We start from the raw sequence: 12,074 nt of genomic DNA, 5'->3' as shown, positions 1-12,074 counted from the left end.
CTTATAATAGCAAAAATTCAACTACTTCCTTAACTTCAGCCAGAGGTGAAATTACTGATAAATAGCACATCTTCATGTGAATTGAATTTCAGTGTTCACTTTGCTAAACAAAATATTAAGGGTGATTAAGTAATTGATGTATTTTTTAATTACTTTTTGCTGAAATGAAAATGTTAAAATGGATAAGTGGAAATATATGAAAAGATAGGATCCGAAATGAGGAAATTTGGTTAAAGATGGGAGTAGCCCCTATTGTTTAGAAGATGAGGGAAAGACACTTGAGATGGTTTGGCCATGTTCAGATGAGAGTGCCTAATGCACTGGTAAGAAAGAGTGAGTTGATCTAAGTATAAGAAACAAAACCAAAAATCACATTAGTAGAATTGATAATAAAAAAAAAAGAAAAAAAAAAAAGAGAGATGTCNGTACCGGATGAGTGTAAGCAGCATAAATCCACATATGTGCTTTGTTAAACTTAAAAGTTAAAACTTGTGTTCTTCGTTTTCCCCTAATTTATGCTTTGGTTAAAAGACTGAATTCTTGATACTCTTGCAGCTCTCATCAGCAGCATTCAGTGAATTGCTCTACCTTGCAAAATTCAGTAGCTTGCAAGTAATAACATTTTGTAGCCTTGAAATGTAAAATATTCTGTGAAACTATATAAATCAACAAATGCCAAAGAACCAACTTCTAAATAAAAAAGGAATTCACCTTTAAGTAGCATTTTTTTTTTCAATCATCAAAATCTTTATACATTAGGTTTTCATTTTCATCAGAAATTGACCGACAAATATGGATTAAACACGTCGTCGTGGCCTACAAGGCCTTACCTTATTTCTTCTTTTTCTTATATGGGCTTATCCTGCCTTTCTTGGGGGATTTATTTTCTGTGAAAAGATCATTGTACTTCTCTAGCACCCTTTGCTTTTCCTCTAGCAAGCCCAACATCTCATATGCATCGGCCACTCTCTGCACTATTGATTTTTCGGGAGGTTTTCGATCAAAAGCTTCAAGGTTTTTGAAGAGCTTTCATATGCAATTATAAAAACAATATATTAGTCTAATATAATCTGAAAAGTGGTTGATTAAATCCACTCAAATATCAACTTAATAAGTCTGCCAAGCATACCACATCTCCAAAGTGCATATATAACCATGTAAACTGATAATAGCAAAAATTCAACTACTTCCTTAACTTCAGCCAGAGGGGAAATTACTGATAAATAGCACATCTTCATGTGAATTGAATTTCAGTGTTCACTTTGCTAAACAAAATATTAATAGTGATTAAGTAATTGATGTATTTTTTAATTACTTTTTGCTGAAATGAGAATGTTAAAATGGATAAGTGGAAATATATGAAAAGATAGGATCCGAAATGAGGAAATTTGGTTAAAGATGGGAGTAGCCCCTATTGTTTAGAAGATGAGGGAAAGACACTTGAGATGGTTTGGCCATGTTCAGATGAGAGTGCCTAATGCACTGGTAAGAAAGAGTGAGTTGATCTAAGTATAAGAAACAAAACCAAAAATCACATTAGTAGAATTGATAATAAAAAAAAAAGAAAAAAAAAAAAGAGAGATGTCAATTAAGGATGTAACAAAATGTATGACTTTACATAGAATAAAATAGAGGAAAAGAATACATGTGGCTGACCCTAACTAATCTGTTGAGTATTTGTAAACGACCCAAAAATTTTGGGGCTAAGGCTTGTTGTAGTAGTTGTTGTTGTTTTAATTACATTTTGCAAGTACGATAGCTTTCATTTGGGGTTTACTTGATGGAAGAGAAAATGGGAGGAGGATGGAGAAGGGAACCACATAAAATGTGGAATAAGATATAACGATGAGGAGAGCTTTGGGGTTTGCAGTGGACATTAGAAGCGGAGAGCGAGTCCACTTCTATTATTGCAGGATTGCAAGAGAAAGAGTCATCTCATTCAAGCTTTGGACATTTCATGTCTGAGTTTGTTTGAGCATGTTTCAAGGATATATAATAGTGCTGCTTCAGCCTCAGCCGCTGAGGCAAAAATATTGGGGATGCAGGGACATGGCTGGAGGAATCTCCATTTGCATTGCTCGCCACATTACTCAACTACAGATGTATTTTCCTCATCACAAATAAAAAATCAGCTATTAATTAATCGATTTAAAAAAAAAAGAAAAAAAAAAGGAAAGGCCCGAGATCAAATTGTTTTAATATGCTAATTTTGCGGTTATTGTAAGTATATAATAGATATGTTGCACCGGTTCTAAAATAAATAATACTTTCTACAAATATTATGCATTTTAATAAAATTATATGAACACGAAACATTTCTAAAATGCTATTTTAAGAAAAGTGGGTTTAAACTAGAATAAAAGAGGATTCAATTTAAGGGTAATATGTAGGAATTTAAATAGATAAATATTGCTTTCATGCTCAAAACTCATACATATTTTAGGAAAATTTAAAAAAGAAAATATGTCTCCAATTTTTGTAAAGAAGGAATAATATTTTTACCACAAATATTTAATGATGTCCATAACTATTTTGGCATTTTTATACGGGCAATAAATACTGAATGAGTGTAAGCAGCATAAATCCACATAGTTGCTTGGTTAAACTTATGTCATGTTTGGATGTTTAAAAAAGGAAGGGGAGTAGAGTAGAGGGAGGGAGAGTAATGCAATTACCTTGTTTGGAAGTTTTTTAAAGAATGAGGGGGAGGGGTTTGGACTCCCTCTAGCCCCCCAATTTTAATTCTCCCTAATTGGAGAGATTTGGAGGGGGAGTAGAGTACATAAACTATTGACCAAGTAAATTACATAATTTACTCTAAATTACACAAGGGGAAGGGCTAATTACTCCCTTCCCCCTTATTAATTTTAAAAACAACCAAATAAGGTGGAGGTGAATCATTTTCCTCTACTCTCCTCCCCACTACTCCCCTTCCCTCTACTCCTCTCTACTCTCCTCCCTCTCTAAACTTCCAAACAAGCCATAAAAGTTGAAACTTGTGTTCTTAGTTTTCCCCTAATTTATGCTTTGGTTAAAAGACTGAATTCTTGATACTATTGGAGCTCTCATCAGCTGCATTCCAGATGTATGCAGTCAGTGAATTGCTCTACCTAGCAAAATTCAGTACCTTGCAGTAATAACATTTTGTAGCCTTGAAATGAAAAATATTTTGTGAAACTATATAAATCAACAAATGCCAAAGAGCCAACTTCTAAATAAAAAAGAAGTTTACCTTTAACAGCTTGTACAATTTTTTTTTCCCCTTCTTTGTCAGTCTTCAAAATCTTTATACAGTAGGTTTTCATTTTCATCAGAAATCAACTGACAAATGTGGATTAAACATGTCATCACGGCCTACAAGGCCTTACCTTATTTATTCTTTTTCTTATATGGGCTTATCCTGCCTTTCTTGGGGGATTTATTTTCTGTGAAAAGATCATTGTACTTCTCCAGCACCCTTTGCTTTTCCTCTAGTAAGCCCAACATCTCATATGCATCGGCCACTCTCTGCACTATTGATTTCTCAGGAGGTTTTCGATCAAAAGCTTCAAGGTTTTTGAAGAGCTTTCATAAGCAATTATAAAAACAATATATTAGTCTAATATAATCTGAAAAGTAGTTTATTAAATCTACTCAAATATCAACTTAATAAGTCTGCCAAGCATACAACATCTTAAAAATGCATATATAACCATGTAAACTGATAATGACAAAAATTCAACTACTTCCTTAACTTCAGCCAGAGGTGAGATTACTGATAAATAATCTTCATGTGAATTGAATTTCAATGTTCATTTTTCTAAACAAATTAAATTATTAATGGTGATTATGTAATTGATGTCTTCTTTTAATTACTTTTTGCTTAAATGAAAATGTTAAGATGGATAAGTGAAAATATACGGCAAGATGGGATTTGAAATGAGGAAATTCGTTTAAAGATGGGAGTAACCCCTATCAATTAAAAGATGAGGGAGAGTCACTTGAGATGATTTGGTCATATTCAAAAGAGAACGCCTAATGCACTGGTAAGAAAGAGAAGGTAGAGGAAGACTGAAAATCACATAAGTAGAATTAATAAAAAAAGACATGTCAATTAAGGAAGTAATAGAATGTATAACTTTACATAGAATAGAACGAAGGAAAAAATATATATATGTGGCAGACCCTAACTAATATGTTGAGTTCAAGTATTCATAAACGACCCCAAAATTTTGGGACTAAGGTTTGTTGTTTTAATTATTTTTTGCGAGTATGAAAGCTCATTTAGGGTTTACTTGATGGAAAAGAAAATGGGGAGGATGGCAAAGAGAGGAAGGTAAAAAGTTGAAAAGGGGAGAGAGTTTTTACGTGTTTGATCCCTCAATATTTAAGGTGGTAAAATTAAAAAACCACTCCTTTCCTTTTACTTTTATATCCTCTCCCAACAAGCACACCAATGGCAAAGCAATATCCTCTCTACTTCCCCTGCTCATCATATCCCTCTTTCCATCCTTTCACAGATAACAAAGATTTTTGGGGCCAGGGGGGGGGGGGGGGGGGGTGGTTGGGATTGTGGGTGTTAGAGAGGATATTACTTAATAAACTAGATATTTTATAGATGAACCCCTTGGAAGGGCTGCTAGAAACAATCAAACCACTTGTAGCCTTGTAGGCTCCAACTTTGCAGCACATATAGAAGGGAAGCTACAAAGAATGGCTGTTAGAAACAATCAAGCCACTTGTGGGGTGCAGCAACATTAAGTTTGACTGAATGAGCAGCTAGAATGGAAGTGCCTTCACATTTTAAGCTTTAGCTTCTTAAGAGGGAATATTTCAGTTCAGCCATAAAATGGCTGCCAAATTCACATTAATGCATATACTATCCTCTGATCTCTCTCTAAAGCACGGTACAACTGGAAGAAACAAACACGCTTTCTCCTCCATTTTCCATTTAAATATATGGAATAAGTACTCCAAACTCATGATTTAATATGATTAGGAACACGAACAAATTAATCCCAGATCAGGAATATGGAATGCACATGTGCACTAAATTATTGAATAATTATATGCAAGTAAAACAGTAAGTTATTATCTTTTCACACTTCACATAAAACATATAACTGGTAGCAAAAAGGGAGAAGCAAACCTTTACAAGATCCTCCAGCATGTTGTTTCGATGATATACAGATATCATGAGTCTGCACAGCTGCCAAGGAACTGAATGTAGATCCATGCCAAGTTTCTGTACCCAAACCTTGTGTGCTTCTTCTGCTCTATGGTCCATATCTAAAGCTCGTATTAGTTGCCCATATGTTCCCATTGTGGTTCCCTGTCCCTTGCTTAGCATCCATTTAATCACCTAGGAGAGATTAACAAAGGACTATAACATATAAATCATAATGAATCAGTCTTAATATATATACATTCTTATCATTGAAACAGAAGTTGAAAATAATTAAATACTATTTTTCCAGTTCTCAAAAAGAGATTAGAACACAACCCAATATTTGCATGCTGCAGAATTATGAAAATTTTAGAAAAAGGTTGCACAAACATGAACTGAACTTCTTTCTGCAAGTTAAATGCCAAAGAAGGGGGGGTGGGGGGGGGGGGGAGGAGAAGAGAGAGAGGGCCACAAGAGCCTTTGAAATACAAAGGTGGTTATAAGGATTCCTTAATGTGACTCATTTTATTACTTACTTAAATCCGACTTTGTGTAATACAAGTCTCAGATAGCTAGTCTCAACTGTCCTTAAAGCATTAATATGCATGTATGTATGTATGTGTTTTTAAGTCTCAGATAGCTATTCTCACTGTCCTTAAAGCATAAATCAGTTTCTAATAATTAGCTGCTTGTAAATGCCCTAACCATCCTAACAATTGGTTCTTGACCAATATCTGCTGCAGAAATTATAAAGTCTGACATATGGCAGAGAGGGAAAGAATTAAGAAACAAAACAGGAGAGAGAGAGAAACCCAAGACAGACATACTCTTCTGCTTGTTAAAAATGTGACCCCCGATTTTTATTAGAAGAAATGCTTCTAGGTCTATGCATTCTATATAAATTCTTCCATCTAGTATATCTACTCACAACCAATGTCTGCCAGCCTTGCCCTAATTCACTAATTCACTTCAGGTAATAGTGTGTTCATAGTGACATTTGTTGTATTTTTATACTTCAGACTCCTTTATTAGTTTCCTTTTTTATTTCTGAATCTGGTAAGAGCTGGTTGATAGCATTTACCAAAGTACAGTTTCTCTCATCTTGTTACTGTATGAAACAAGTTTTCAGTGGCTAAAAATTTATATCAACATTTTAAATAAGTGAGTGATTAAACATAAAATAAAAATCCTTGCTCTCTCAATGATATTTCTATTATTTATTATCCTGAAGACCTATAAAACTACACCTGTATTGACCAGCATCAACAAGTTATCTGCCCCAAAACAACCCACAATTTTTATTAGTATGTATATCCTGGTCGAGCAGTCCAACTCGTTTTCTCTGTCATGAAAACCACAGGACACATTTTTTTTTCTTTGGCATACAAAACTCCTCCACCTAATTCTTTTTTGAAAAAGAAAAAGAATAAAACTCCTCTACCTGACCTGACAACCTACTTCAAATTGAATATCTCAGTGGACCAAGGTCTTTTGCAAAAGTTGAGAATATAAATCTCAGGTTGGACAGCTGCAGCAACAATGACTGCATTTCAGTTAGATATTAGATGTCTAATTCTTTTCTTCCTTTTTTCCTGAGTAAGCAAAGGGGAAACAGAGAAGCTGAGACGTTTCAATGTGTTAACTCTCATCAGTGAGAAGTAAGCAAGCCAACTAGGATTATTCTTCTTTTGGAGAAAGAAAAATTTTTTAATATAAAGATTGGCCCCACTAGAACCTTTAAATTATATCAGCACCAACTTGGAATAACTTCAGGATATAATGTTTCAAATCTGTATCAATTACTGCAGAACCAACTAGGAATTTTTTAGAAACTGGAATTCATCCATGCAGGCAGCAGTGTGTGCCTATGTATGTATATCCTTGGACAGCCAAGTGGACAGGTCAGATGAATGTATCACCAACTATGCTCAAAATCCTTGCCCAGGTACTTCAATTTATGCATCTCTTAAATTTAATCCCCCATATCAATTGACCAGTTCAATGTGTTTATCTAGCAAAACCTCTTTAGCTAGAGAAAATGAACATGAAAACTTGCAGTGACCCAGTGATACACATGTTTCTCCATAAAGATTAATTGTATTTCCCATAGAGGTTTTTAAACTGAGATCTATAAACAAAAAAAAAAAATTGCTAATAAGACTAGATTAAGATATAAAAGCAAGAAAAGGGAGCTAGCACTCTTAATTACACAAAGACTTCTTCTTCACCTCAGTCTTGCAGTTGTCTTGAGATTTTTTTTAATACTCCTCTCCTTCACGTTTCTTCATTTTATTCTGGAAGAGATCTTCTTCTCTTCCTCATTTTTTAAGTTAAAAAAAGGCATAATTGCATATGCTTCATTTTCACATGCATGCACATAAATACGGAGAGAGAGAGAGAGAGAGAGAGAGAGAGAATGGCTCATACCTGAATAATTCTATGCCATTGCTGTTCCTTCTCAAGAACAAGCAATGCCCTCTTAAGAGATGCAATAGGAAAGTTTTGTTCCCATGCAACCCAGGCATCTAAAGCGCCATAAACAGCCTCCTTACTATCCTTAATATCAAGAAGCTGCAGAATTGGGGTTATTTTAACAACTTGTCTAGATAGGCCTTGTAAGAGGTAGAAAAAATAAAAGAAAAATAAAACCAAGCTCAATCTTTTGGACAACAAAGAGAAAAATAAAACTAACATACCATTATGACAACAAGAAGAAAATGTTTGGGAAACAGTAAAAAACTCATTGACAAAATCAACTAAACGTCATCTTATGAACAAGCAAGAAAAAACTTATAACAACAACATGAAAATATATTTGAGCAGAACTTAAGTGCAACAATTTGCTAATACATTTCAGCATTTCTCAAGAAAATAAATTGCATGTACATGGAAAAACAAAACATATTTGTAATATTTACTATATATCAAGAACAAATAATAGTAATATAAATATATAGTTGACATATGAAGGCCTCAATCACCAAAACATAAGTTGTCTAATATCTTAGCCAAAATACACTATTGGTCTCTAAATTTTAGCTCAGGAGTGATTTTATCCTTGAAGTTTAAAGTGATTGCTTTGAGTCCCTTAGATGACTTAGCCAAACTTAAATCTAACACATCATCACTTTATAAAGACTATAAGTGATCACTTGAAGTTCGTTAGAGACTAAAATTGACCACTTTAAGTTTTTTAGGTACTAAAATCGACCTCTTTAAGTTTGTTAGGGACTAAATATTATCAATTTGCACTTCATGGACTAAAATTGCTCATGGGCTAAGTTTTAGGGACCAATAGTATATTTAAGCCTACTTTTTTAATTGTCAAATCCATGATTAAGGACTGAAAAGCTACTAACTAAGAGCCTAAGTATAATTTTAGTGACTTATACCACTTCCTAAACAACATAGAAAGTCCAGGTAAACCATCTAAGCGTAAGGATAAAAAAAGTTCTAGATGAAATCGTAGCAAAGCCTTATAATCATCCCTTCTAATGATCATGGTACATAGTGTGAACGGATTGAATTTCGGACATGTTATAGAAAGTGACAGGCTCTGCTGTGATTTACAAGGGTTCCAACAGCTAAAATGCATCATCCTGAATGGAACAATCCAAGAAAATTAAAGTATGACCATACCATGGGATTAATTTGAGGGTTTTATGAAATGATATTATTCCAAAGAAGAAGTAGTCAAAAACAAAAAAGAGAAATAGTGACAAATAATTTACTTTCCATTTGGAATAAGCAGCTAGGTTGTGGTATATACTGATCAAGAAATGGCTGATAACATCATATTCATAGAGCTCATTGCATACAACACATTTGAAAGATGCTTGCTACATTTCAGTTTCAAAGGTCTGAATCAATAATCACCATCACTATCAAATGTTAACATTCACAAAATTTCCATCCTATTAATAAAAGACCATAGACACTTGGCTGTTGAGTTTATTTAAAAAATAAATAAAAATTCATATGGTTATACTTACTGTATTCACAAGAAAATTGATCTTGTCCTTTCTTGAAACGTTCTCCCCAATTTGACGCCCTTGTACACCTCCAGCATTCTGATCTGGAAACTGACTCTTTGCTGGGCTGTCACATTCATCCTAGAACATCACAAGTTATTGAAACAAACCATTAATCAAATCCCTTAGATTCTCATAAAAGCAAAATTACAAATATCCTATCAAATTACTCAAATTTTTTGTGCCAAAGCAAAGCTGTTTTATATTAAATTTATATTTGAATGGATTTGGCCAAAACAATCTTTTTTATTTCCTGAATGAGTAACCTTTTATTTTTTTATTTATAATATCTTTAATTGTATTATGTAGGAAAGTATCATTTGGTATTATGCCTAATAAAATACATTAAAACTGGAAATTAACTCTGTTGATTGGCTGTGTCTGATTTGGACATTTAAAAGTGCTTTTATAGTTTTTATGTGCATGGTGCATGAAAATCAAGAAGCAAAAGAAGAAAAGAGAATGAGAAATGAAGTATTTCATAAAATTCTCATTCTTACTCATTTGTAGAGGCCGCTAGAGAAAACTAATGTTGACAATCTACCGTACAATAGAGATACCAAACATCCAACAAACACTGCAAATGCATTTTTTTCCCTCCAAAACACAACACATTTTTGTACTGATTGCCAAACACTACCTTGATTAAAAAACAAAGATGCAGTAAGTAATTCAGAAAAAAGAGAAACATATATATATATATATATATACCTGGAATGATGCCATAGCTTTTGTAGTGCTTCGGTTAGATATCTGAGATTGATGTAACAACATTGTACTGTAACTGGAGTTTAAAAATTGAGCCCTGACTGCTCCACGCTGAGCTAATCGGTGAAGCTGTATGCAATAGCAAAATAAGCCAAAAAAAAAAAAAAAAGCAGAGAAAGGAAGAGAAGGAGAGATGCAGGAACTCACCAGAGAAGACATAGTAGATGATCTCCACATGGCTGTGAATTCGGGAAAAGCCCAAAACAAAACAATTGTCACTTTTTAAAGAATGCTGGCAAGGAGCATATCAGCAAGAAATAATCTAACATAGAGAGAGAGAGAAGGGTGGGGTTAGAATATTTTGATTCAAGAGAAGACTGTAACCTAGAAGAGTAGGAATGGGATATTAAAACCCATCTTAAACCCAATAAAAAGGATTGAAACTTACGATAAAACTTGAACAAATTTAGCAGTGCCGCCCGGTGGCGAAACTAGAAATAACAAAGAGCCGCACTAAGGTTGTGTTTTGTAACTCTAAGTTGGGAATGTATTCTAAAGCTTGTATTAGGACAAAATGCTTTATTTATGATTTCTCTCCCTAGTAGGAGCCTGTTCTCTCTGGACCGAAAGGTATCCAGGTCTTTCTAGAGATTCCTATCTCTCTCTTTCTCTGGTCAGTGACGTTTCCAGCTCTCTCTCGGCGCACGATCTGTTCTCCGATTGTGTACGCACGAGCTCATCGGTGTGGGTCTTCTCTCTTCACCAAGGGTTTGCTCAGTCTTGCCGCTGGTGGGATCCTCTCCTGCTGCGTTTGCGAGTGCTCTACTCCGTATTGGGTCACGCGTAGGCTGGGTGTTCCTCCCAGTGTGGTTTTTCCCTTTCCTTGGTGGGCTTTCTCTGCTGTGCTGGTGGGTATTTCTTGGCCGGCGTGAGTATCTCTCTACCCTTTAGTGGGTTTAGTAGATGATTTGGAGTGATGGTTTTGTTGTCATCTGCAAAATCTCAGTCTTTGGATGCCTGTTCAGCTGGACGGCCATAGACATTAGAAAGGTATTACTCTGTTTCCTGGCCTTTGGGTTTTCTGCTCTGGGCTTTGTGGGTGTTTGGTTTTCAAATAGATTGGCTGTGCTGTGGATTAATGTCATAGAAGTGTTGGGCTTGGGAACAATGATTGTCTTAGGGTGGAATTGTCGGGGACTGGGTAACCTCCGTTCAGGTCATGTATTGGGCGAGTTAATCCAACGGTGGGACCCTAATGTTGTGTTTTTTTATGGAAACAAAAATAAAGAAGAAGACAATGGAAAAGATGATGGAAAGAATTAAGTTTGTGAATGGGCTCGTTGTGCCTAGTGAAGGTAAGAGTGGAGGTTTAGCAATGCTATGGAAAAGAGAGGTCAAATTGGAAATTATGGCATATTCAAGGAACCATATAGATGCAATTGTTACAGAGCAAGTTTCCGGCAATAGGTGAAGAATCACTGGGTTTTATGGGCACCCAGAAACACATAAAAGGAAGGAATCGTGGGATGAGTTGGCAGCTTTGAACAGAAAATTCAGACTTCCTTGGCTGTGTTTTGGAGATTTTAACGAGATTCTATCGATGAGTGAAAAGCTAGGGGGAGCTATGAGGTCTCAGAAACAAATGGAGGGTTTTAGGGAGGTAGTTAACTATTGTGGCTTTAAGGATTTGGGGTATAGTGGCCCTGACTTCACATGGTGTAACATGCAAGAAGGGGATAGTCGGGTCTATTTAAGGATAGACCGTGCTTTTGCTACGAATGATTGGATAAGCCAATTTAAGGTGGTAAGAGTTCTTCATTTGGTTGACTCGACGTCTGATCATTGCGCTTTGTTAATTACTGATAAAATTAACCCCAGTTAACCACGGAAGAGAAGATTTCAATTTGAAGCCATGTGGACAAAAAAGGAGGAATGAAAGGAGATCATAAAAGCGGCTTGGGGGGGCTGCCTAAATCAAAATACTCCTGAAGGAGTTGTGGCTACTCTACAGAATGTTGCAGCTGATTTAGTGAGATGGAATGCGTCAGTTTTTGGCTACATCCCAAAGCAGATTCAGAATAAGCGGAAAGAGCTTAACGCCTTAGTGTTGCAAGATAGAAATGGAGTAATGGGGAAGGAGATAAATAGATTGAGGAGTGAGATCAATGATCTCCTGGATAGCGAAGAGA

The 12,074-nt window shown here is 35.2% G+C and overlaps 1 protein-coding gene across 2 annotated transcripts; it reads right to left on the bottom strand.

Moving 5' to 3' along the window:
- Nucleotides 1-3,186: 3,186 nt before the first annotated feature.
- Nucleotides 3,187-10,971, bottom strand: LOC112025370 (pentatricopeptide repeat-containing protein At4g18975, chloroplastic). 2 transcript variants are annotated; one of them, XM_065759984.1, is made up of 7 exons: nt 10,334-10,971; nt 10,093-10,207; nt 9,889-10,014; nt 9,139-9,258; nt 7,574-7,717; nt 5,129-5,341; nt 3,187-3,564 (listed from the first exon to the last, which is right to left on the bottom strand). In XM_065759984.1, exons 2-7 carry the CDS (start codon nt 10,120-10,122, stop codon nt 3,370-3,372), a joined length of 828 nt encoding a protein of 275 aa, XP_065616056.1. In that variant the 5' UTR covers nt 10,123-10,207; nt 10,334-10,971; the 3' UTR covers nt 3,187-3,369. The 2 variants fall into 2 exon arrangements, with proteins under 2 accessions (XP_065616056.1, XP_065616057.1); XM_065759985.1 differs by having other exon boundaries at nt 10,093-10,372.
- Nucleotides 10,972-12,074: the final 1,103 nt, after the last annotated feature.

Source organism: Quercus suber, unplaced genomic scaffold (genome assembly GCF_002906115.3).
Source record: "Quercus suber isolate HL8 unplaced genomic scaffold, Cork oak 2.0 scaffold_349, whole genome shotgun sequence".
Taxonomy (NCBI): domain Eukaryota; kingdom Viridiplantae; phylum Streptophyta; class Magnoliopsida; order Fagales; family Fagaceae; genus Quercus; species Quercus suber.
The sequence above is the reverse complement of the archived record's forward strand: the minus strand, read 5'-3'. Positions and strand labels throughout refer to the sequence as shown.

Bases quoted from the DNA above. Each gene is read 5' to 3' on its own strand.
- LOC112025370 (XM_065759984.1), bottom strand. From the start codon at position 10,122: ATGTGGAGATCATCTACTATGTCTTCTCTG. The intron at 7,718-9,138 runs GTAAGTATAACC...CCAATTCTGCAG, and splicing joins TCAATTTTCTTGTGAATACA to CTTCTTGATATTAAGGATAG. The intron at 3,565-5,128 runs GTTTGCTTCTCC...TGCTTATGAAAG, and splicing joins TGCTGGAGGATCTTGTAAAG to CTCTTCAAAAACCTTGAAGC.